General features: G+C 40.5%; 2 protein-coding genes across 8 annotated transcripts in view; both read left to right on the top strand.

Annotated features, from left to right (window-relative positions):
• LOC146685809 (connector enhancer of kinase suppressor of ras 3-like) overlaps positions 1 to 2,803 on the top strand; it is a 43,521-nt gene extending 40,718 nt beyond the window's left edge. For all 3 annotated transcript variants that reach the window (XM_085440658.1, XM_085440660.1, XM_085440659.1), the window contains 3 exons: positions 474 to 816; positions 1,097 to 1,287; positions 1,396 to 2,803. In XM_085440658.1, the coding sequence (XP_085296784.1) occupies positions 474 to 816; positions 1,097 to 1,287; positions 1,396 to 1,596 (735 nt within the window). In that variant the 3' untranslated portion in view covers positions 1,597 to 2,803. The remainder of the gene's footprint in view (positions 1 to 473; positions 817 to 1,096; positions 1,288 to 1,395) is intronic.
• A 475-nt stretch (positions 2,804 to 3,278) lies between these two features.
• The window catches only part of scaf8 (SR-related CTD-associated factor 8), a 67,475-nt gene continuing 45,189 nt past the window's right edge, over positions 3,279 to 25,564 (top strand). For 3 of the 5 annotated variants that reach the window (XM_085442485.1, XM_085442484.1, XM_085442483.1), the window contains exons 1-19: positions 3,279 to 3,493; positions 4,400 to 4,483; positions 20,715 to 20,759; positions 20,871 to 21,032; positions 21,264 to 21,420; positions 21,527 to 21,654; positions 21,756 to 21,932; positions 22,292 to 22,371; positions 22,475 to 22,586; positions 22,683 to 22,814; positions 22,974 to 23,083; positions 23,208 to 23,401; positions 23,517 to 23,617; positions 23,865 to 23,978; positions 24,139 to 24,295; positions 24,614 to 24,744; positions 24,926 to 25,088; positions 25,167 to 25,214; positions 25,330 to 25,551. In XM_085442485.1, coding sequence (XP_085298611.1) covers positions 3,464 to 3,493; positions 4,400 to 4,483; positions 20,715 to 20,759; positions 20,871 to 21,032; positions 21,264 to 21,420; positions 21,527 to 21,654; positions 21,756 to 21,932; positions 22,292 to 22,371; positions 22,475 to 22,586; positions 22,683 to 22,814; positions 22,974 to 23,083; positions 23,208 to 23,401; positions 23,517 to 23,617; positions 23,865 to 23,978; positions 24,139 to 24,295; positions 24,614 to 24,744; positions 24,926 to 25,088; positions 25,167 to 25,214; positions 25,330 to 25,551 — 2,347 coding nt within the window. In that variant the 5' untranslated portion in view covers positions 3,279 to 3,463. Of the gene's footprint in view, positions 3,494 to 4,399; positions 4,484 to 18,847; positions 19,247 to 20,714; positions 20,760 to 20,870; positions 21,033 to 21,263; positions 21,421 to 21,526; positions 21,655 to 21,755; positions 21,933 to 22,291; positions 22,372 to 22,474; positions 22,587 to 22,682; positions 22,815 to 22,973; positions 23,084 to 23,207; positions 23,402 to 23,516; positions 23,618 to 23,864; positions 23,979 to 24,138; positions 24,296 to 24,613; positions 24,745 to 24,925; positions 25,089 to 25,166; positions 25,215 to 25,329; positions 25,552 to 25,564 lie in introns of those variants that run through there. The other 2 variants (XM_085442487.1, XM_085442486.1) reach the window with 2 other exon arrangements.

Here is a 25,564-nt window from a genome sequence, read left to right as displayed (position 1 = left end):
TTCTGGCTGGATGCACATCCATCCATAAGAGCCAACATTTATCTTTTCATTTAATATAAGCTCATTTTGAATTTGATGCACATCTGTGAAGGCATCTGCAAACCTGTACAGGTTCTGGAGAAACATGCTACCATCAAGCATGTTGCTGGATGCTTGCTTATTTCAGCAAGAAGATGCCATGCTACTTTGAGAACATTAGAATGACTCTGTACTAAGTGAGGTCACGGTAATAAACAGCCTGAATGCAGTCAATGCAGCCAAATTCAAAATGAGCATATAACTGCAGTTTAATTGTTAATGTTCAGCAAAGATTTACATTCTGTTTAGATTAAACACACGGTCACAACTTTTGCAAAGGCAGCTGTGTCTTTAAGGGACACTACATGTTTTATTACAAGTAAATAAAACCAAGTGGAACCAAATGGGATTAATTAATAGAAAAAACTCTTAACTTAAATGTATTTGTATTTCAGGGTACCCTTCCTCCCCCTTACTCCTCTGCAGTCCCCAGCGAAGCTAACGGTTCGCTCTCCTCACCTGTCAGTACGATCACATCTCAGAGCTCCGCCTCTTCGCTCACCAAGCAAAGACAGTCCTGGTTGGACCTCGTCTCGCAGGCATCTCCTTCTGCTGGGGAAACAGCAGTGGTGTGCTCAGCCCAGGTCCACTCGCATCAGCCTCCACAAAAGGAGACGGCAGAGGAAACAAGGCTGGAGAACTTGGCCACCCAGGACTCCTCGGGCACTGAATCTAATGAGGAAACGCCTTCAGCTGAGGGGGAAGATCAGAGGGAAGTTTTAAGGACGCAAAATAAAGGTGAATATTTAATATATGCAGTTTTTTCTCGTGGCCCACTTCCAGCTCTAAGAAGCAGAGCACGTTTCCTGTTTCTCAGAACTTTGATTAGCATCAGTGATCAACAGAATATACGACTGTTAACATTCTTATTCCTTTTCTGAGCTTTCTATCTGTGACTAATCTAATTGACTCACCTGCATGCCATTTGAATTAATTTAGCAGGCATTTACTCAATGCAACCACTGCATGTAGGAGGATGATGATGATGATGATGATGAAGTGTGTTGTCTTGTTGCAGGCAATCATGAGAACGGCTCCGATGAGATGGAGAAGCTGTATATTCACCTGAAGGAGGCCAGTCTGTCGCCGATAGGAGAACGTAAACCATCCACGAAAAAGGAATTTAGGACCTCCTTCGTAAGACGCTGCAAAAACCAGGCTGTCAATGACAAGCTGCACCTTATCAGGACACTCAACAGCACATTAAAGGTACATTTCTCACCTCCCTTTTTAGTTTTTAGTTTTTTAGTTTGCGAATAGCAAAAAAATACAGTTAAATAATTTATGCATATTCAGTTTTTCACTTTTTTTGCCCAGGCGAAAGAGGCGGACTTGCAGGCAATAGAACAGATCCTGTCTGACCCGGAGCTTACCTCAGACAAGTTCAGAGAGTGGAAGGAGGCCAACGGACCTCTGGTGCAGGAGATCTGTGTCACACACATCCAGCAGGTGGCGTCAGAGGCCGCAAAGGCTGAAGCGTCGGTCATAGCCGCTCCTGTGGTAGAGACCAGTTTATAAAGACTCTTCATGACTTTTTATGGTGTTCGGACTCTGAGGACCTCACAGTCACATACATCAAATACACACACACGCACACACACACACTGCTGTTGGTTATTCACTTGAGAACTCTGTTTATATTCAAGTTCTTTTCAACTAGTAGTTGGATGAATGAACTGTTGTTTTTAGTTCCATGTGGAGACGGTGTATGATAAGCAGCACACATTAAAATGTGAAATGTGTCGTAGTATTATTTTTATTGTTTAATTTGTAGGTTTAGCAATTTTTACAGCTGTTTGTTTTTATAATTTTATGAACCTATGTATAAACTGTATATTTGGAACGGTGGAGTGCATGGAAATAATGTCTCTGTTGTTCTCTGCATGGAAACACTTTGAATTTATCTGTAGTGAATTTTGTTGTTTTTAAACTATTCACAGTCAGTTATTGGTGCCATGCACCTTCAGTGCCTGTTACACATGTGTTACAGAAGCTTTTTCAATAATGTGTGTATGTCGTCGCCCTATATTCATGCTTATTAGGAAGACTTTGCTGACTGAACACTAGGGCCTGCACTAACAGAATAAATGTTGGTCTCAAATCAGAATTTCTTCTTTTTTAATACTCAAAAGTGTCAAATTCATGTGACTGTAATGTAATTTACTGCTGAAATGTAGCGATCGCCTCGTTTTTTGTGGAAGATTTTTTTTTTTAATCTTCTAAACCAAAACAAACTTTTTAAATTATTTCAGCTACACTGATTTTTTTTTTTTTTTTTGGTCATTTCTGCCCATGAACATTGACAGTATGAGGCAAAATCTTGTCTAAAATGTGACAGACTTTATAACTGATAACATCTGTGCATACAGTATATTGAAGTAAAGTGGGGATTTAGCAGTATTAAGGATAACTCTCAGGAAAACGCTCCTGGAATCATACAAACAAGTCTGAAAGACCTGGTACAAGTTAGATAAGTGGATGGTTATAAATAAATTCAGACATTATGTGACTGCACAGTAGGTTTGGACACCTCAGGCCGAACAGGATTTTAATATATGACAGGACCTACCAGAATACAGAGGCATTTTCCCCCTTATGTATCATCTGTTGTATAAGTTAAAAAAAATGTAAATAATTGTGAAGGGATGTGTGATGTTTGTTCTTAATTCTGGAATGAATGTGTTTGTTTGTATACAGGGAAATAAAGTCAGAAAAGTGAACTTTACCAGCCTCTTTGTATGATTCCTGTAGTGAGTGTCACCACTGATACCAATGGGTTCCACAGGTTTTATAATGTACTGCTTCAGGTGCTCTTTTTAAGGGTCGTGTCACAGCTAATCATCTACCTCCATCTCACCCTATCTGCAGCATTCTGTCATACTAAACATGTCCTGCTTCATCCATATATTTTCTCTGTGGTCTTCCTCTTCTCCTCCTGCCTGGCAGCTCCATCCTCGGCATCCTTTGTCCAACTTGACCACTTTCTCTCCTCTTCAAAGCATCATCGGTTGAAACCATTTCAGCCATGCATCCCCAACTTTGTCTCCAAACCGCCCAACCTGTCCCCCTGATGCACTAACCGAATCTTCTCCACTGTGGTCAGTCACAATGAAAATCTTAACACCTCCAGTTCAGCCTCCTGTCTTTCTGTCAGTGCCACCGTCACCACACATCATATCAGGTCTCATTATACACCAACATTCCGTCTGATACGACTCGTTGACGCTAGGAGTCGCCGGTTTCTCTCCACATTCCCCGCTGAGGTTATGCGCCATATTGGCAGTCTCCTCCATCTCAGCAAGCGTCGGGCATGCACGCCTCTAACCGGTTATCGAGGAGACGTTTGTAAATATTTACTGTGGTCTGCCAGTCGAAATACAACACTATGGAGGCGGTCAAAGCCTTTAACAATGAGGTTTGTAAGAGATTCTCGCTAAAAGATTTGAGTATATTGAGGATATGTTGTCTAATTCACAGTCGCGGTAGCTAGTCGGCTAACGTTAGCATCTTAGTAAAGAAGAGGGTAGTGTTTGGCAAGGCCGCTGTTTCTGCACAGCAGTGCAGCGGTAACGTAAAGTCAGTGAGTGTGTACTTCGTATAAACTGGCCACACATCATGCAAGAAGAGAGTTAATTTGTTAGTACAGCCCTAATCAGGGTTAAATTCTGTGAACAAATATAACCCAGCGGCTGCCAGTAGCGCTAAATAGCTAGCTCGCTAGCTAGCTCCAAATTAGCAAAACCGCTTGAGCTAACTATCTGATGTGACCATGGGCAGAGTAGCGCTCATTCACCTGGGAAAGAAACAACAAATGATTGTGAATCAGTACTTTCCAAATTACAGTTAGCTTCCCGGTATATGCAACCTAAACAATGTGAAGTAGCAGCGCATATCCACACTGTTAAGTTTAGCCTTAGCTATCTGAAGCCTCCAAGCGGAGACCGCAGCCGTCATTTGTCTACATAACACGAAGTCTTTGCTTTAGCATGATGATCATTGTAAATAACACCTGCATTTAATCCTAGTAAAAAATCAATCCGCTGTCGACCGCAATCGAATTGTGAGTGTTTGTTTTAATGACGATACTAACGCAAATACCTGAGTCAGAGGCAAGCCCCCGACGTCGCTTTATTGTGAACTTGGGGTCTCTCTGAGCCCCATGACAGCGAAAGCCAAGGTTCTTTAAATTGTTAATAAAAGTTTGTAGTTGGTGAAGGGGGGTACTCATTTAGAAAGCTATTGGGTGGCAGTTTACGGTTCTTATAGGATCACTTCAGTATTTAAACAAGCTGTTCTCTGTCTTTTTCCTTTCATATTTCAGCTGTACTCATTGAATGAATACAAGCCCCCCATCTCCAAGGCCAAGATGACTCAGATCACCAAGTCTGGAATAAAGGCTATAAAAGTAAGTATGCAGTGTTATAGGATGAGGCAGGTAATAGAGGAATAAAGACATGATTATTAAAGAGAACTGTTCCTTGGCTCCCAATGAATATAAACATATGCATGGTCTAGCAACCAACATTATTCTAGTTTTGTTGAGTTGCTCCTACAGTAGAATAGACCTCAAGTAATTTTTAAATCTCAATTTAGGTCACAGCCCACTAGAGTTGTGGTATGTTAATGTTATCCAGTATGAAGATGGTAAAGAAAATGTGGGACCAAAATTGAATTTTTACTCTCAGCTCATCTTCAGTCACATTCTGGTTTGGTCTTTAAATCAAGCATCCAAAACAATATGTGGTTATTGGTATTTAAAGGAATAAAGATGAAAATATAAATGTTGACTTTTACTACAATGGCAGTGCAGGTGGTTGTATGCCCTTTGGCTTAACACACGTAAGACCTCCAATTCTAGACAAAGGGAAACATACGGTAATACATTTGTGCGTAGGAACAGCATGTGGAGTAAAATATACCAAATCAAATATGCTGTAATGACCACGTGTGAATGAGGGAGCAGCCAAAAGAAGCTGCTTTAAAAAAAAAAAAAAATCTTATGCTAATCTTATGCTGTTTACTGGATAAACTACAAAGGAATGTAGGGTTATATAAACTCAACAGCAGTGTGTGCAACTCATCTGCTCTGCTGTAAAACTGTGTGGTGTTTGCATAACTTTTAATAATAGAACAGTTTAATAAAAGCCCAGGAAAGCTGAATTACCTAAGAATTAAAAAATATATGAGGTGTTGCTCTTCTGCTACCTTTTATGGTTTCTCATCAGCCTTCAGGCAATAAGCAATTTTTTTTTTAATTGATTTTTTTTCATGCAATAGAAATGACTTTATTGATTTATATGTGTGGGAAATATGACGATTAGAGGGGTGCAGTGAGACTGAAGTACCTCGCTAGCCAAACATCCCAGTTTAACAGGGAGTTTCAGCAAAGTCGAACACCAATCAAATCTATAGGTTTTTATCAATTTATGTAGTTTTCTTATAGTATATTTCTAATCAGACATTTGTTTGTTATGTGTTGAACATGGTAAAGTTAACATTTTGAGTGTATGAAAAGTAACTGAACCCAGTGATGTTGAGTTATTCTGTTTTCAAAAACAGGTCATGTATCACATCACACTGAGGTTTTTTTGCCTGCTTCAGTTAATGTCTACATATCAACGTTGCCTGTTACTGCACAAAGTTCATTTATGTGCTAGGCTGTTAGTAAATAACATTTTCAAGCTTGAAGAGACATTTTTCACCATCTGTATTTATAAGTCTCTTCGTTTTAGTTATAGAAGTTTTTTTTTAAATAAAACTGACTTTTCGTTGTGTAAAAGGCAAAGATGTTAGTAACAAGTATAACAGTAGCTTCATTCCTGAGCAGTGAGCCAGCGTGCACAGTGCCAGAAACTCGGGAATTAAAGTAACAGTCATTATTTTTATTTATATAAGTCTGCTTTGTAACTCATCAAAGTTATTTTAACATATGAGATAATTGTTTTATTGCTGTTATTTGAAATCATGGCTGAATTCACAAACTGATAACAGATTTCTTTTATACATTGGAAATTCTACACACGTTATTGTGAATACAAAGTTTTTAAAAGGCTGCATTTGATCAGTTTTTACGTATATTAACACATCAGCAGCCAACAGCAGTGCACAGCGGCTTTAGCACTTCTTGTGGTCTGGAAAATATAGATGGGATGCCTTGAGTAAATCGGTTAGAATTCTAAATAAAACAGATGTTAGACATAAAACATTAAGGTAAATGTATTAGGTGCCAACAGCGTATTAAGCCACATTCAGACTACGGCAGCTTGCCACTGTGACATCATTTAAAATGAGCGTTTTAGCCTTTGTTATCTTACGGGTTTAAAACCCGAAATGATGAATGAGGAGAGCAGGACCTGACTGTGAACCTGTGAACTTTCTCATTGGCCAACAACTTGCCAATCACAAGTTTAGTATACCCTGGTTGTGTCATATAATCTCCAGATTTTACTGATTGTGCTAAATATTCTGGAGCAAATTCGTCCCTTCTGCTGGCTTTGATTGATCTGTGGTCTGATGCATCACTCGGTCAAGGCTCTACAAATGCCTAATCTGACCACTGTAACAGATTTAGACTGATCCCAGTATAAACCAGTCCTATTGGAGTCTTTTGTGTATTTTACACAATTACAACAAACAGAACAATCTTCAGTCAGCAGTTTGTGTTGCGTGAGCATCAAATAAGGTGTGGACGATTTTAAAAAGAATACAGCTTCACATCATCTGCCTTATTAGTTTGGTTTTTGATCATTATTTTCCTGTGATGTAGCACCATAACTGCAAATCCTCTGATTAAAAATGATACGCAACCAGTTGTTATTCTGACCTGATTATGTTCAGTGGTACACGTGTAAAAGCTGCAGTACTTGTTTTTTTTTTAATTTTTGTTTGCAATATTCACATCTCATAATAACAAGAGCCGAGTGTTATAATTAGGCTGAAATTAAATTTGATAAAGATGGTTATTAATCTGGCTAAATTAAAGGATACATGGCAGTGAATTTGTTTTGGGAGGCGTTTCTGCCCACTGAGACTGAGCTTGAATACTTTTCCATGTGTGGGAAACAGAGTGTAATGTTGTCATGGAAATAGTGAGTTACATTGCGGGATGCAACCAAATTAGCTTTTTAAATATATCTTACTGCTGTCTGATTTTGAATCTATGGACAACTTCCTAGAATGACTTTGATGGAGGAAAGATAAAATCCTACAGTGAGTTCCGACCTCCGCTTTTATTTTGTAGTTTTTTCTGATTTTGAAAATAAAGTGCAGACACATGCGTAGCTGTATAGTTGTTAGCTGTTATAGTGTTGAAAGTAGTTGGCGCCATTTCTGTTCTTGCGTGCTGTTAAATGCTTTAAGCTCTTGTACTTGACTATTATTAGTTTAGCTGAATTTGTAACTAGTTCTAACGTCACAAAATGAACAAATAGCAATAAAAGTCTCACCCTGCTTACTCAACAGTAACTGTGCGTCCTCATGTTGCAGGTGGACCGTTATATTTTAGTAGTTTTGCATGTTGGTTCCTGTTTACAGGTCTGTCAGTGTATCATAAACACATGATGATTCATGGGGATAAATGGGCCTTAACACATGGCATGTAGCCAATACACAGCAAAATCTGTGTGTCTTAAAAACCCAAGCAGAAAATGAGACTCTACATCTGGAGAAATTTTAGAAGTAAAAAAAATCAGTTGAAACCCAAAGAAATGCTGCTGTTTTTTAAAAAATAAATTTTATTACTTAATTTTATATATAGATGATTTATAAAAGGTGAAGGTCATTTTTACTTTTCAAAGTGGGCAAAAAAGTGTTTTCCCAGAACGGTGCTTTTTATTATGCATGCTTGGCTGGTATCCTGCACACTGTGCCTATAATTCGGGGGGTCTTTTGCATCGCTGATCATTAGTCACTAACAAATTCTCCTTAGACTTCATTGCTTAAAGTTGTTCTTATTATGAAATACTCAAGGACCAAAACACAGTTTCCTTCTTTATAAAATGACAGTTATTTTTTTAGTCATTTGAATTCTGGGCCTGACACTTTGAGTTCAGGACACCAGCCTTTAACAAAAGTCCTCTCATGATATATTTCTTTGTCCTGTTTGCACTCTAAAGGAACTGCTCTTCTTGTGGTGTTTCTATGCCTTGTGTTACCTGTGAATAACACCCGTTTCCCCTTCCCTCAGCAGCTCTCCCAGCTCCCCCAAAGCACTGAAAGTGAAGCAGGAGGATGGGGTGGAGAGAGTTACAAAGAGATAAGAGAATCCCTAACCAGCTTAGGTAGGAGTATGGGTTGTTTCACAAGGAAGATGGAAGAAGACTAAAATAATTGAACTGAATTTGTTCCCACACACCCAGAGATGCACAGCTTTTGCTGTTCTGGTTGTCTTGCGTTGGTCGATGTTGGCTTTGAACTCTTGTTTTTCAAATTGAAGTTGCAGTCTTGTTGATTTTCTTCATGAGTTATTTGAAGATATTTGTGTTTGGTGCAGTTAATTAAAGTCAGTCTTCTGTGTTGCTTCATGTTGGATGGAGCTGGAGCGGAAATGTGTTAGCTTTGGGTTTAAGATGCCATCAGTGACTTATTAAATGTTGAGTATACAGTTAACTGCATGAGTCCTTTAACATTAAATATACACGTTTAGTGCTTTTATCTCCAGCAATACTCAGATTTGCATGTCAAGACTAAGTTTTTATTAGAATCTTAGATTTATTTCATTGAAGCTTGAGGTTTGTCTGGTTCACAGTTTAAAAATTGTAAATCCATGCTTTGGCAAAGCAGTCGTAATTGATGTCTTTTGTACACGCAGGAAGTTTGCCTTTTTCATCAATAACTGAGAAATCCAGTTGAATCTACATATTTCAGATGGTGATTTGAATGAAAGGTTGGGGCTGTTGCTTCTTGTTGAGTCGTGCTCAGATGGAGGAGAGCTTAGAGAGCTTAAACTAGATTGATGATGGCGCTTCAGTGCTGGAGCTGATCCGTAGGATAGGACGGCACATGATTTTAGAAGTTTCTCTGTAACGTTGCTGATCATTTCAAAACAGCCAACATACGTGATAAACAAAAATAATAAATGGAAAACGATGCATATGTGACCAGCCGGGATGGTGCAACAAAGCATCTGAGATGTAATGTCAGATGCTTTGTTATCATGTTACCCATTCAGCACAAATTTCTAAGAGACTGATGTCCACAGGCAGCAGTTTTTATGCTGCCATTCAAAATGAATGAAGATTCTAAAAGTAATTTTCATTCATAGCCAGATTAGAAATGGTCTTTTTAGTCACTGCCAGAGTTAGATTACTCTCTGCTATTATTTAGTGTAGATATCTGTAAGAGGAATGAACAGCAGTGCTACAGAAACTTAGCATCTTCCAACCCAGTGCACTTCAAGTGTTTTTGTACAAAGGACTTCACTGTAAAATCGAAACTTCCAGCACAGAAAACTGTTCCTGTGGACACAGCATCGAATCTTTAATTTGGTTTAATGGGCAGTACAGCCTCAGAGTAAGGTTGCATCTGAAGAGCACTTAACCTTACTGGATTGTTACTATTCTCCATATACTGAAATTGGATGAATGATTAAAGACAGGATTTTAGTTTGTCTTTCAGCGTATCTTGAGTTTGGATAAGAAGAGACAGTCTTGCACTTTAAAAAAGGAAAAGTTACCTTAACTCATGATCATCAGCTGCGCTCTAAAATGTTCTCTTGAAGCAGCCTGACAGACTCACACATGTTCAGACAATTATTTTCACAGCCAAGTTATTTAAAAATTGATGAAAGCGTGGCATTAATGTAAAACCGTTAACGCCTGTAAGGTGCACAGCTACCGGCGACTTGCTACAAACCAGCGAATGCTGCGTTTTTGCCACATTCTTCATTTCGTCTGTGACTAGCAACAAGTAGGAGAGAAATACATGGTTTTGAACCAGCCGGGTTCCACTTACACAGTCTGGGTACGCTTGTAGGTTGCCTATATTTTACCCGTGTTGACCCACTTGGCATTGCCCACCAGCAGCTGTAGATGTCTCGCTCTTTTCTTTGTGTTGTTTGCGTGTATCAGTCTGCCTGTACTTCCAGGAAAAGGACAGCTTTCAACACAAAAAATCTCTGAAACATTCCCCTTTAAACCATGCAATAAGTGATACTGATCCCCGTCTGCACAGAATCCGTTAAGACCTAAAATTACCTGTGAAGATTATTGTGAAATGAATTGGTCTCAGTGGATTATTTTAATTCCAAGCGTCTGTGTGGCCCACAGGCAAGTGGTTTCTTTTGCAACAAACTATATTTTTCTCATTCACAGTTCAGTTTGTACTAAAAGGTAGCAATACGAGAACTGTAACAGCAACCTTTAGCACTGGCTTAAACTATAAGTTGGTGCAAAAATTACAGTTGTCACCAAACTACCATTATTTGAACCAAAAAGACATTAAATATTAAAAGTAACCTAACCTGACAGCAGCTATAACAGTGTGTGTCAGGTAATGAATGATCAGGAATAATTAGGAACCTCTCTGCAGTCTGAGGAAACAACACACAGGGTAGGTGATTAGTTATTACAGGATACAACCGATAAAATCCATGCAAATATTTTGTGAGTTTAAAATATTTTTAGACTGACCTAAAATGACCCGATCTTAAGTCATTTTACCGCCACTGACTTCCAGCCTTGTAATTTCACTGGAGGAATTTGCTGCATTTATTTTTGAATCGGGCTTCATCTTTTAGATTTTTCAGATCCAAAACGCCCATCGGGCTATAACCCGACGGGCGGGGCTGAGATAGATTTTGGTCGCCCGACCGGAGATATCGCTAGTTGTGGGACATCGGGCTAGCGATTTTGCGAGCCCTGAGATCTGACCAATTGGATCACTGCATTTCGCAACAGGTGTGCTCGTAACTCAAATCGCGCACTGTTACTGAATACACAATGAGATGGAAATGGTAAAATAGTCCTATTTAACCTCAGGCGCACGGTTAGATGCTGCTCCAGGTCAGTCGGCTCTCTCTTAAATGATTCCTCTCCATTTTCAGATAAGGTCCCAACTCAAACAATTAGTTCATTACCAGACCTCTGGAGAACTTCAAGACATGTTGAGGAGGTAGTTTAGCCATTTAAACCAGCTGTGTTGGATCAAGGACACATCTAAAACCTGCAGCACACTGGCCCTCGAGGCCCCTGATTTAAAATGCTGCTGCTGCTCCTGAGAACTGGATGCAGACAGAATCTGTTTCCTCCTTTTCTTTTTGGAAACATCAAGACCAGCTTATGATCGCTTCATGTCTACTCCTTTATTTATTTGTTTGTTTATTTTTTTAACCAATTTTAGCAAAAATCCGACCGGTTCGGTGTGTATATATGTTACACGACAAGTTTGGATCTGGAAATTTCTGAATTTCGTGTTGTTGTTTTTTCACATCACATTCGGTGTGTAACAGATTTACTCTACAGGATACTTCAGATGTACGTAGCTATGAAAGCTGTAAGATTAATTATTAAACGTGAATTTGTATTGAAAACTTTTATTGGGAATTATTGGCAACTGTTTCGATGCCGTTTTTATTTTCTCCTTTTTTTAATGGATGTTTTAAACTTAAACGTGCTGCTTCGTTTATGTTTTTTGCATTTGCTGCAATATCAAACGAGAAATTTAACATCTACTTCATGAAGCTGACGCCATTAGCTGCTAGAGTCACACACAGGGACTCGGATACTTTCTTAGAATATTTATTATTCTTAGAATATTTGTATAATGCCAGGACAGTTTGAGAGTGGACAGGAAGGCTGGGGGAGAGACACAGTAAACAAACAGGGGCAGATTCAGACCCTTAAGCTGCATAGCTCAGTGAGCTGTACCCAGCATGGTTACTTTTATGAGAGCTAATAGAGGACCAGTTATAGAAGCTCTTCCCTTATTCAGGGGCCACCACAGCAGGTAGTTGTGCACGTCTGATTTGGCAGACTTTTACACCGGATGCCCTCACTGACACAAACCTCAAAGGGATTTGTGTCGCCTAATAGGCTCGAAACAGATGTTTTCTACACAGCAGAGAGCCTCATTGACTAAATGTGTAATAGATCCACTGATCTAGGATCAGTTATGGCTTTTAAAAACAATTCTGTTAGACAGTAAAGGAGCAGAGGAAATTTCCTTACCTTATACTTATAAATGTGGCACGATGGTCCTTTGTAACAGTGGATTCTAATGTCCCTTACGTATCATCTCAGGTTAGTGTGGAAATTTAAAGATATTAATCTGAAAAGTCCAGAGTCCAGTTAGAAAATACTGCTGGATATGTAACTTATTTTTAAATGGGTTTTATCTTGTTTATTTACTTAAAGTCTGTTTGAGTCCGACTGCTAAATACAAAGAGATGAAGTTACTCTTTATATGTTGGAAGTATTTGCAGGTTGAGAGAAAATAATTAGGCTGGTTAAGTAGTCTGACAGAAACCCTTTAAATCTGAACACATGTTACACGAATGAAGCAAAAAATTGGCCAAGCAAAGATTTAGTGTTTATTTTAAGAGCTACATGAAAGCATTCATCACATTCCATGTTAAATGCATTATGTTTTAAATCTTGCTGAAAAGTGCGACACTTTGCACTTTGCAATATTTGAGACCCTGCAGTGACAGAAAAGTCTGCAGAAGTTAAGGTGGTGTTTCTGTGAGGACTGCATGTAGTGGCTGCTGGTGTAATGTAATTACACATTAACAAAATAAACTAATTCAGTTTGTTTTTTTTCCGCTGCTACATTTCAGTGCTGTGAAACGTTTGAGCTCAGCCTAAATGATCCTGACTGACATAGAAAATCACAAAGCTCTCTGCTGAGCCGTCGGTTTGAGAGAGACGTTTCATTCAGGAAGTATGAATTGATCATGTCCTGGTTTCTATATCTGCAGTGAAATGCCACACGCGTGCTAGCATGTGGCCGATGCTTGTTTGGTGCCTCGAGTGAAGAACGGCATCTCTGTTAAAAGTGGTGAAGATTGCAGCTTTGCTTAAATGATCCCTCTGTCGCACCACCTTATCACTTTGTCTCATGAAGAAATTTGCCAGATTAAATATAACCTAATCATTTACACTCTTCGTCATCATCATGACATCCGCAGGTTACCAAAGTTACTAATAAATGATAAAACCTTTGTTATAGCAGAGTTACAAAGTGCTTCACAATTATTTATCAAGCTTTACAAACATAAAACGGCTCAGGTAGAACTAGAGGTTTAAAAAAGTGAAGAAAGAACGAGGCAGGGTTTAACGTATCTATCCACTTATGTCCACTGATTATGGATAGTGGTAGACTAGATTATGTGATATGTGGATAAGGTTGAACATGAATGGCAGGGATGAGCTGCACAGTGGGACGTTAACCCTCTGGCTTTTGTCTCAGTCCTTCTCACTCTCACATCATCATGTGCTGTCGAAGAAAAGCTTTTAAAGTAGTTGCTGTAATACTTGTGAAGATGGGTGTAGTCTGATCGCACGATGGTCTGTAATTTGCTCCTTTCAGTTTCTGTCTATTCCATCGAGCATTTTCAAAATGTGCGTGTGGGGGGGTCACAGTATTATGACAGTAGTACATAATTATCTACAGTGTTTGCATACTTGCCTAAATTCATAATCTGTTCATCAGAAACATGCACGTGTGTTTTACTTACTCAGTGCTTTCTAAATGTCTATAGAGGGACACAAACCACCATAATCACAGTGATGCTACTGTGCTGCTCATGTCTTCTGTCTAGAAGTACAAGGATGAGTGCAGTTCGGTAACAGTTGCAGGTAGTGTTGTGCATATCTTTCACACACAGCCTGTGCAGTGTGTGATCAGTTGCCTGGAGACTGGTCCACACTGCAGCAGGTGATGTATGAGCATGTGGTTTTTTTTGTTTTTTTAATTCTTTGGTGTGAAAGTATGTGCTCAGTAGGGTTTCTGGAAAGGGTGGAGAATCTCTGTGAAGAAGACTGTCTGCTAAATGTTCACGACAGTTGTCTTTGCTTTTCATACCCAGACCCAACTTGACTCATTAGTTAAGTTGCTGCTGCTTTTGTTGTTAAAGCTAAATCACAGTTTAAGGGTCACGTAGAGAAAGTGTCTGCCTTTACTGTACAAGGAAGAGACCTTAAAGGAAAGCACAGGGAGAATACAAAAGTAAAAAAAATATATAAATACATCGTCAGCAGACGAATGGAGTGAAGATGAAACACCCAGTTAATTTATTCACCAAGCCGTTTTCCTTTCTAATGGAATCTTTTAAAGGACTGTTTATGTGTCCTGGTGCCAGTATTCAGTGTTGTTTCAGTTCGTTATGTGTAATTTTCCATTCAGTCTCCCTACGGCGTCACATCACAAAACAAGTCACCTCTAAACAGTTTAAATGGTCCACTCAAGAGCCAACAATTCCTGACAGACAGAGCTGAACACAGCATCTCAGCTTATGATCCTAGTGATCACAGGGAAGAACCATCGCTAGCAGGTTGCTGGATCATTGGAGGAGCTTATTTTATGTATTTATGTATTTAGGTTTTAATTCTTGTAGTAGATAATCGCAAGAGACAGAACTCTGAAGGAGGAAATAGTTGGTCTTTCTGCAGGGCTGATCTAACAGTGGCATCATTTCAAACAGGGCTTGAAGCCCTCTGTTATCCCCAGAAAGCTGTGTGCCCAGTGTTACAATGGCAATAGTAGTTGAGTTACAGTACTCGTAGTTTTACGTGTACTTGCCGTAAGTTGTCGCTCAGTGTGCACATTTATTAATCTAAGATAAACAACAAAGGTGACATGCTTTGTTTCCAGGGTGCAGTTACTTTAATTATTTAATAGTCTGACGATTGCTTTTTAAAGTAAATGAATAAAGTTACTAAAGTTTGTCTGCAAGCTTGAGTCTGTAAATGGCATACTGCAGTTCTCACAGTCACACCATGTTAAGTCTTCATACTTTACAGTTTCTGCTGTAAATTTCTTGTCTTGAAAATTTCTAGTGGACTTATTTCAGCTTCACTTTCCCTTGCATATGTATAATGTGTATATATTGTAGTTTGCAGCTTCATGTGTTGGCAAAATTTCAAAACTACCACCAGCTTTACTTGTTTAGCTTCACTTGTATCATATCTAATGACTTTTAAAAAAAATGCTGGCAGTTTTAGAAAAAGCTCTACATGATATGTTACCTTAGATAAGTTTAACTTTGACTGCAGCTGAACTTATGTAATTGGAATCACTCCTCCACAGTCCTCTCTGTGATAAAGAAACATCATCAGACCAGCTCCTCTGTTGTACTTTGACTCCATCTGCTGGCTGTTTGCAGAATTGCATCATCAACTAGAAATTCTGACTTTTCTTAGCAGGCTGTGTAAATACTTGTGGTGAAGGGCTCCCTTTCATTTGCTTAACCACAACTGCATTGCTGTTGTGCACTTGTACAAATATACAAAAGACTGAGTCAGTAATAGGGCTGCACGATTTTGCATAAAATGAGAATCACGATTTTTTTTGGCTTAGAATTGAGATCACGATTCTCTCACGATTTACTTTTCCAGTATAAATATTTATTGCACTTATTAACTGCACATCAACTTCGTAACAGTTGAGACTGAACATAAAAACAACAAATGTCTCACGCTTTGTTGTTGTACTGCTTGAAATTCTGTCTCCACCGTTGCTCGACGCTGCGTGTATAGAGCAGGTAGTGCAACAATAGAAAAATGGTTGCGGGACGGCACTGCGTAGCGTTTGTCTAGGGTGTTGATCATTTTCCTAAATCCCTCGTTTTGCACCGTGTTGATGGGAGCCATATCTTTGGTCAGGTGATAAGTGATAGCCTCCGTAATTTCTTTGTGCCTGCGGGAGTTCGACGGGTATAGGGAAGCGCTGTATAAGGTTCCCGTTATTGATGTTTGGGTGGTTGACCGGGACGGATTTTCTCCTGTCACTTTCTCGTCATCCTTGACGTGCTCTCCGTTGTTTTTTCCCTGCTAATTTTAGCATCACACGGCACAGCTTCTGTATCACGTGGTATAAGGCTCCGCCCTTGTCATTTGTTGAGCAGGAAGAGTGAGCGCTTGTTTTCATGCAGAGTACGTCCCGGATCAAAATCAAAATGCGGTACAATCGTCGTCGTCTTTTTTTTTTTTTTTTTTTTTTAATTGTTGTCATTTGGAAATGAGATCTCACATAAGTATGAATCGAGATCGCGATTTTCTAACGATTGATCGTGCAGCCCTAGTCAGTAATAAATCTTTGAGCCCCAGCAAAGATCTTCCTGATGGGATTTTGTATTTTAACATGGCACTTGTGTATCTAAACCTCACAAGAAAGCTTAAAAAAAATCTTCAAGTTTAATCTTCGTCAATGCACTTTCATGAGTACAATATTAGCATTAGCAGCTGTCTAGTTAAACTAGATGTCAGTGATATGAAGAGATTTTGCTGCAAATGGGTGCACAAAAGTAATGTCTACCAAAAAGTTCTGTATGAAACTAAGTCACTTTTAGTGCTGCACAGAGTTTCAAAAGTACATTTGAAGGTGCCTAACTGGCAAATATTTTTACTGTCAAAGCGCTGAAATGCTGCCTGTTTAAATGAGAAAAGCCTGTGAGGCTGTTACTTTCAAGTGTAAAGTGCTCAGCCAAAAAATGTCCATGAAAGCAAGTACAATGATTTAATCATAATGATTTAAACAAACTAAACCTAACACTGTAATACCCATCTCTCTTCTCTCAATATTAAGCCTATTTCTGACATTTCTGATTTATTTATGAAATAGTTTTTCTGTGCATGCCATAAGGTTTTTTCCTCTGTGAGATGAAATTACCTTTTCCATTAGTACCTACTCTGCTTAACTCGCCACAGTTTTTGGGGTTTTCCATTAGGTCATAGTACCCGGTACCAGGTACTAAAATAGTACTGCTCGGCCGATCTACCAAGTGATCCGATACTAAAATGTGACGTCATCAGATTGCATGCCACCGATTGGCTGGTCAGTGGTGTCACTTGATGAGTCATGAGTCTCTCGTTTCCGAAAATCAAAACCGCCATTTTTGAAACAACACTGTGGTCCCCGAGTCTGACGAAAAGCCACAGACCGAGCAGTGATCGACGTCCACCTTTGCTGTAGCGTTCGTATCGCATACTAAATGCGTCACAGGACGCTCAGCAGCGTTGCTATGACGATGACCATTCACATTTAAGCTGTACTCTATTGTAATGGAAAAGAAGTCGATCCAAGTCGAGTCGTGGCGAGTTAATCTGAGTAGGTACTCCAGGGAAAAGGGGCCTAACCCTCACAATGTCCAGGTTAATTTGCGGGGAGGCAAAGAATTTAGTGCTGGTAACGCAGGAAGACATCCCATCAACAGACCAAAACTGTTGGCCTGTATTTAGACTACAAACAAGACTGGCAAACTGTCTTTTAAAAAACATGATCTGAATCCTTTTACTGAAGCCAGGACAGGCTTGTCCTCATCCTGACTAGTTACCAGGGTGCTTTACTGCTTACTCAGGTAAGGTCCTGTAGCTTGAGTTGTTGCTCTTTTGGTCTGAGTTTTTGGGGAATTGAATGCAAGTACATAAACAATGGATTTTAAACAGTTTGGTTCACAGGGGCACAAACCTGGGACATGTCATACAAAAGCAGTACTGGCCATACAAGTCAGGACTGTTGCTGTTCTTGTTGTTATACCTGTGCTGTATACCTGCAGGACTGGTCTGCATACATTTAATTCAAGCAGTGTGCTTTACCTTATTTAACAGAAAACTCTGGATTTTGCTGATATTTCTGACCTGAATTTTGTATTTGGCTAAACTAAATAGCACTTTAAAAAATTGTTACTTTTTTTTAGTAAACCCAGAAATCTTTTTTGTTTGGCAAATATTTGTTTATGTGGAGTAAAAACCCCACTCTGGCCTGCATATATAACAGACACTGGCACATCTTTATAGATGTCAGCTGTGCAGGCCAAAATATCTAAGAGTTGCTAAGTGGTGTAAGTTGTAAATAAGGAAGAACCTTTCAGTTTCAGAGTAGTACAAGTATTTGACATTCTGGTGTTTGGATTAGTTTAAGTAATCTAAGTTACTTCTAGCTCTTGATTTATGTTAATTTACAGAAATGTATGTGGGACTTTTGAAGTCTGGCATAGATAATCCACTCTGCCATCCATGGGTGGCAGTGTAAACTAGTAAAGTGTTAAAATAAAGATGGGAGATAAATCCAAAGAAAAATCTCACTAAGCCATCAGAAGCTCTTCAGTGTATCTTGACACACATTTTCCAAAGTAGGATGTCATTCTTCAGTTCATGTTGATCTAGGGCTGGGCGATATGACCCAAAATTCATATCTCGATATTTTTTAGCTGGATGGCGATATAAGATATATATCTCGATTTTTTTTTAAAGCCATAAGTTAAGAACAAAAAGAGAGTTTAGTCACACTGTGTCCCAGATGTCACACGGGCACTTTTATTTACATACAGCGTAGATGTACATGAAGAAATTACTCAAAAATAAATTATCAGCATTTATTAAATAATCATGGTCCATAAATAAAAGAAAACAATGTTGTTTTTGTGCATAACAAAAAGCTCACAATTGTGCAGTCAAAATGTAAACTAATAGACGCTGAGCATAATAACAAAGAGACAGATTTCACAGCTGCACCACGTCTCTGAACAGGTGCCGTTTGTGGTCCTTATACACACACTGTACGTATCACTCCGCGAGGCTCCTCCTCGGTAGCTGTAATCCTCCGACAATCTATCAAGTGGTGCAGCTCCGTAGCTTAGCAAAGTCATATTAAAACATTTTTTGACAGATTGCCGAGCGCTGTGTACCACATAAAATCGGTTCGCGGTCAGTAAGCACAACCAGAATTCATACATAAGGCGCACTGTCGATTTTTGAGAAAATGAAAGGATTTTAGGCCGTGCAGCCCCTCCTGGCTGCATGTCGTTAGCGCGGTTAGCTCGCTAACACGTTGACACCGTCCAGCCCCACGCACGGTAACTCGCTAACGGAGATTTTCCGCTTTCATCTTGTCATTGCCTGCAGGTGAAGCTATGGGGGAGGGGGAGTTGTGTTCAGTGAAGGAGAGGCGAGGCAGAGTAACGTTGCGTAGAGACGGAAGTGGACGAAAGAGAGGCAAACCTGCGGCTCCACAAGTATAATTATAACGTAACATAGACTATATCGATATAAACGATATTGTCACATCTTATATCTCGTATGAAAATATATCGATATTTTTAAAAAAACTCGATATATCGCCCAGCCCTATGTTGATCCATCGTCATCTAAGAAGAGACCCTTCAACTCAGGATCTAAATGTTCCAACGTAGGATGAGGAGGGGACTCACTAAGAACACATTTGTATAAATTTATAGCTACACTTAAACTTTAACACACCTGTCTAGACAGTCTATATATAGCTCTGCTATAAATCTGTTTCGCACACAGGATCTGCTTGGGCAGTGAAGTGTTTTTATTTTTTTTCACGTATTGGAGACGAAGACAACAGCAGCAGAGATCGATTGCTAGTGGATAGCCCCCTGAGTCTTATTTGAAAGGTTTGGCTGTTTTCAACCCGCTACAACCGGCTCTTCCCATCCTGCGTTTCCCTACCAGTGTGTGCCTGCCCCAACACCGGCACCGCCAGAAATAGAATTCAAACCTGTGGGAAACATGAGCGATATTCCTCCGTGTGGGTGTTGGAGTGTTTTTGCTGACGCGGTCTTATTTTGCCCTGCACTGACACTCTCCCCTGAGGAAATGTTGCTCTTCTGCTTTTTCTTGCATATCACACTAATGCACAGTCATCAAGGTCATAGAACGTGGAGCTGTTTATGGTTTATGTCTGTGCTGGAAGAAGATGAACCTCTGAAATCACTGAGATGTTTGTCTTTCCAGCGTGACAAAAAAAATCAGTCTTCCTGCTCAGTGTGTTAGTGCCTAATTGTTCCATACGGTGGACTGTGTGAAAGCATCTACATTTGTTGTTACTCTGCTCTTTTAGTCTTTAGGGTTTAATTTGTCACTTTGCCTGTATTTTAATTATAGAAGAATATCTATACTAGTAGTGCTACTAGTTGTCTAACTCCAGAGTGTCCTGCAGGCTGGTGTGATCATTACAGTGTTTAATCTGTATTCATGAGTTTGCTCACTCCTGCCCTCAGCCGTAATTTTGATCTTGTCTGCAAAGCTGTTAAATTTCATGACTTTATATCGTGCAGTAATTGCGATGTTTGTTCACAGACATGAATAATAACAGCCACACTGTTGCAGATAGTAAAATAATTGTTTTTTTAATTATTTGGCCCTTTTAGTTTTTGAATTCTTGTTTAAATCCACAAGAAAGTGATGATGCTGTCTCCATCTGTCATGTCTGTTGTATCCTCCTTTAACAGAACTAAGCTTTAAAAAAGCAATTATTTATTTATTTTCTTTTTTGTGCATGTCATTAATTTGTAAATCTGAGGAACGGGGAAATAAGACGATTTACTTAAGAGCCTCCATCCAGTCTCTTTTATGTTTTTTTTTAACCCTCAGTGCTGTTCCCCTTTTGTTACTGTGCTCTGCGATGTTGTTGCTCAAGTCACTCAAAATATTTTTTTCTCTTTGCTTTACTTTCAGTTCTACAAGCATGTTGTCCAGAGTGTAGAGAAGTTCATACAGAAGGTGAGTTAATGCTTTAATTAGAACCATGAGCCACATCCAGGCAGGTGCAGAGATATTCGTATGTTGCTCTGCTGTTCATATATCTCAACACCAGCTGTCTTTCTTCGACAGTGCAAGCCAGAATACAAAGTCCCAGGGCTGTATGTCATCGACTCGATCGTCAGACAGTCCCGACACCAGTTTGGCACAGAGAAGGACGTATTTGCCCCGCGCTTCAGCAAGAATATCATCTCGACGTTCCAGCACCTCTATCGCTGCCCTTCAGATGATAAGGTTAGACCATTTTTAATAGGTTTTCTGTTCCTCTCTGTGGCTTCTCATTTCTCGGTTTCCCAGGACATTATTGTGACATACAGGGCGTTCGAATGAGTGCGATCTGTTTTGTGAATGAGTATGAATGTCTCGTGTGTGATCGGTCACAAAAATATTTAAAGATCATGTGTCTGAGAGAAGGTTTTTGAGTAAATAATTTGTCTTATTGTTTTTGTGTCATCCAAATTCCAGAGTAAGATTGTGAGAGTCCTGAATCTGTGGCAAAAGAATGCGGTTTTCAAGAGTGACATCATTCAGCCTCTGTTGGATATGGCAGCGGGGATTCCTCCTCCCAGTGTCACACCCGTCATGCCCAGCAGTGCTGCCCCGGTCAACAACACTACACCCGGTCAGTAGAAGCACATTAAAGTTCAGATTTGCTCTTCTAATCACTGCTACTGTGGTGTTTAACATATCTGAACACGGCAACCTTGTGATTCTCTCTGTGTATCCAGGGACCCCGGCTACACCGGCCACTCCAGCCAACATAGTGCAGGGTCTGCCTGACTGGGCTTCGCAGATTACCAACACCGACACTGTGGCTGCTGTGGCCCAGATCTTGCAGAGTCCCCAGGGACAACAGGTAAGTGAACACATCCTCCCAAAAAGTGTTTACATCAGAGCAGCATGTGTAGCTGTCGGAGTAAGAAGGTGTTTAACTTACTTTGTTGTCGCCTGTTACAGCTCCAGCAGCTGGTGCAGAGTCTGCAGATGCAGCAGCAGAAGCCCCAACCGTCCCTGCTGCAGGCCTTGGATGCTGGCCTAGTGGTGCAGTTGCAAGCTCTGACAGCTCAGCTCACTGCGGCAGCTACTGCCAACAGCCTCAACCCCCTGGAGCAGAGGGTCTCCTCTTTTAATAAGGTAATGCTGCAGTCAGCAGCTGTGAGTTTATTTTTATGCTTCTGTGGCAGCCAGAGCTGGAGGCGTTATGTTTTTGAGTTGGGTCCATGTATATATGCACATCTCGGTTTTATTGGAGTTTTGTATTTGCAAAAACATTTGCATTCACTGAAACAAAAACCACTTTTCTTTTTGTAAGAATTCATTGGCCAGCGAGAAAGAAATGAAACAGTAATCTATAAAAGAGTTAAAACACAAAGTTAGTGGAATTTTGTATGTAAACAGTCAAAGGTCTTGTGTGCATGGATGTTGTTGAAGGCATGCATCCTTGCTTCATTTGAATTCTCTTTACTTTTACTCACATTTTGTTTCTGTTGCAGAAACTTTTGGGTCCTTTTGACTTTGGGAACGATTCAGAGCGTAATGAAGAATCTAAAAAGGACAGCTCAACATCTCAACTGTGAGTTCAGTGTGTTTGACGTTTGTTTTAGTCCTTCATTAATAGTGATTCTGCTGCTTCCACCTGAGAGTTTGTGTCTAATCACGCTGCTGACTGCTTCCAGGCCCATGGTGTCGGAGCCCATTAACAGCTCCCTCTTCCATCAGTTGGCTGAGCAACTTCAACAGCAAAACCTGGAGCAGTTTCAGAAGCAGCTGCTGGAGCATCAGCAGAAGGTAGAGCACACACACACAGAGCGGCCTTCTTGTTCAACATTATGTTTGTTCTGGATTTATGATTTGCTACAACTTGCATTCTGCATTTTTTTGCAGGCAATGAACATAGAAGGGCAGGACTCGATCTTTGGGCAAGAGAACTCCGTTTCGAATGCTCAGAGCAGCAGCCAGCCTCAGCTTCCAGAGCCAGAGAATAAGATCGACGACTCCATAGACAACCAGCAGCAGGTATGCCCGTGGGCCATTACTGCAACTTTACACTAACTTAGAGGTTGGTGTATGCACTTAATATTTGGAAAGAAATGCATGTCTAAAAGCAGGACTGCATTAAATGATTAGTTAGCTCTAGAGATGGGCTTTACCTGAAATTACCCATGGGTTTTCTAGGACATGGATCTAGATGAAGGCCCGGATGGGATGGAAGAGGAAATCTTTGAGGCTGAAGAGAAGAAGACCTTGAACACACGGTCTAGAACAAGGTCAAGGTCACGCTCCAGGTTGGTTTGACTTTTGATACATGGGTTTGATGTTTAAAAGGAACATGCTCAGGGTTTAATATTAGCATGACAAAAAGTCAGTATGGAGAGAATTCCCAAAAGGTTTGGCATTGTTTCTCCCCAGGTCTCCAAAGAGGAGACGGTCTAGGTCGCGCTCCGGCTCACGGAAACGGAAGCATCGAAAACGGTCGCGGTCACGCTCTAGAGATCGCAAGAGGAAGTCCTCGCGGTCTTATTCTAGTGAGAGACGCGCCCGAGAACGAGAGAAGGAGCGGCAAAAGAAAGGACTTCCTCCCATACGGTCCAAGACTCTCAGTGGTAAGAGGAAGTCATTGTTCTGTTCTGTTAAATATTTTAAGTTTACCACCTGCAAACCTTTTTTTTCCCCTGATGAGTAAAAGTCCCATTATTTTTTCCCCATCTCGTTACCTAGTGTGCAGCACAACTCTGTGGGTGGGCCAGGTGGATAAAAAGGCCACTCAGCAAGACCTCACCAATCTGTTTGAAGAGTTTGGCCAGATTGAGTCCATCAATGTAAGCAGACCTCTCCCTCCTTTACCCTCTAATTTTCTTGCAGTGTGTAGTTTTGATCTCTTAACAAGAAACGTAATGACGGTGCCCCAGCCTGTCATTACTGTAGCTGTTCCTAATGATCTGTCCTGTGTGTTTTTTAAATGCCTGTGTTACTATCCTTCTTTCACCAGACACACAAATCTGCCAGTATTCTCCGCTACACTCTTTTGCTCTCTTTAACCTCCCCTGTCCTCGTGTCTCTCTGCAGATGATCCCTCCCAGAGGTTGTGCCTACATCTGTATGGTCCACAGGCAGGATGCATACCGTGCCCGTCAGAAGCTCAGCACCGGCACGTTTAAGATTGGCTCCAAAATCATCAAGGTCCACATTACCTATACAGTTTATTCCATTGTGTTCTTTGTTCGTTCTACACGGTGAAGCTTTAGATTTAGGTGCACATGGTTGTATATTACAGGAAGCTACTATTAAAAAACAATAATAATAATCTGTTATCTTGACCTTTTGTGCGTCTTTGATCCAGATTGCGTGGGCTCTGAACAAAGGTGTAAAGCAGGAGTACAAGCAGTTTTGGGATGTGGACCTGGGTGTCACGTACATACCTTGGGAGAAGGTAAAGCTGGATGACCTGGATGGCTTTGCCGAAGGAGGAATCATCGACCAGGAGACTGTTAATGACGGTAAGAGGAAAGGAGCCTTTCTTTGGCACAGACTCAGGCTCTGTTAATTCTGTGGCGGTGTTTGTTGAAATAAAAGCAGGACAAACATGCGAGTTTGTGCACAAATGATGAAAACAAAACAGTTATCCAGGCAGACAAATCTTGGCATTTCATCATCTAAGTGAATTTACTCTCTGCTCCATTCCCTTTATTTATTATCCACTGGAAAACTCGGTGAGGAATAAGATTGAGTTGGAAAGAAAGAACTGAACTCCTTAATCCAAACAAATAATTGTACAGTATTTGTTTTTTGTTTTTTTTTTTGGTCTGTGTCTGCAGAGTGGGAAGCTGCCAAGAATACTGAACAAGCCAAGGAAGCTGCAAGTCAGCCAGTAAGCACTGAGACTACAGCAGCATCTAACACCCAAACCGAGACCTTCAACCAGCAGGTTACCATGATGCCAGTGCAGGTACAGTCTGCCTGTAAACTGTAAAAGGAGTACACCTCCATGATTTGATTCTGATTAGTTTAGCTACACTGTTGTAAACCATTAAGAAACTTTGAGTTGCTGAAATGTGTTAAGGGATTTGTGTATCATAAAACTTGGGAGGTTACACTATTTTTCTTTTAACAGCGTTTTGTTTACACAGTCTTATATCCCTCGTATTCAGCTTCCGGTTGCACAGGCAGTTCCCAGTGCGGTCGGTTTGGTGCCTCCTGCCTTCCCTGTCACCATGGGCATACCTCCGCCAGGTTATGGGCCGCCGCCACCCTTCATAAGGGCAAGCTTCAATGCCTCACAACCTCCGCCAGGTAAATGATGCACGTGTTGTAAAAAGATGAGGCCAAGAAAAATTGACCAGCTTACACAAATGATTCTTTCTTGTCCAGGTTTCATGCAGGCTGCTCAGACAGCAGGAATGGCCTCAGCATCTGCCTGTGAGTATCTATATGCTTCACGTATGACCAGTACATGGATGTGAGTTTGAAAGTGGAGCTCCCTATTAGACTGTCAGGTTTAAATATGTTTTTGTTTTGTTTTTTTTACCTGTAGCTCTGGTTCAGCCTTCAGTGGGCTCCAGCCAAGATGCTGTCAAGGATTCACCATTCGGTGCTATGATTCCTCCAACAAGCACCATCCCAGGTAGCTTCATGCCCTCGGCTATCCCAGGAGCTGGCGTGTTCAACCCAGTGGGAGTGCAAACTCAGCAGGCCGCTAATGAGAAAACACAGTCTGCAGAGGGCATGGATGCTACTGCAGAGCTCACGCTGCAAGGTGACACATCGTT

This window comes from Copadichromis virginalis, linkage group LG19 (assembly GCF_057382275.1).
Source record: "Copadichromis virginalis isolate Kocher_CV1m ecotype Utaka linkage group LG19, C_Virginalis_male_GT1.1, whole genome shotgun sequence".
NCBI classification, from domain to species: domain Eukaryota; kingdom Metazoa; phylum Chordata; class Actinopteri; order Cichliformes; family Cichlidae; genus Copadichromis; species Copadichromis virginalis.
This window is presented reverse-complemented; position numbering and strand designations above follow the sequence as displayed.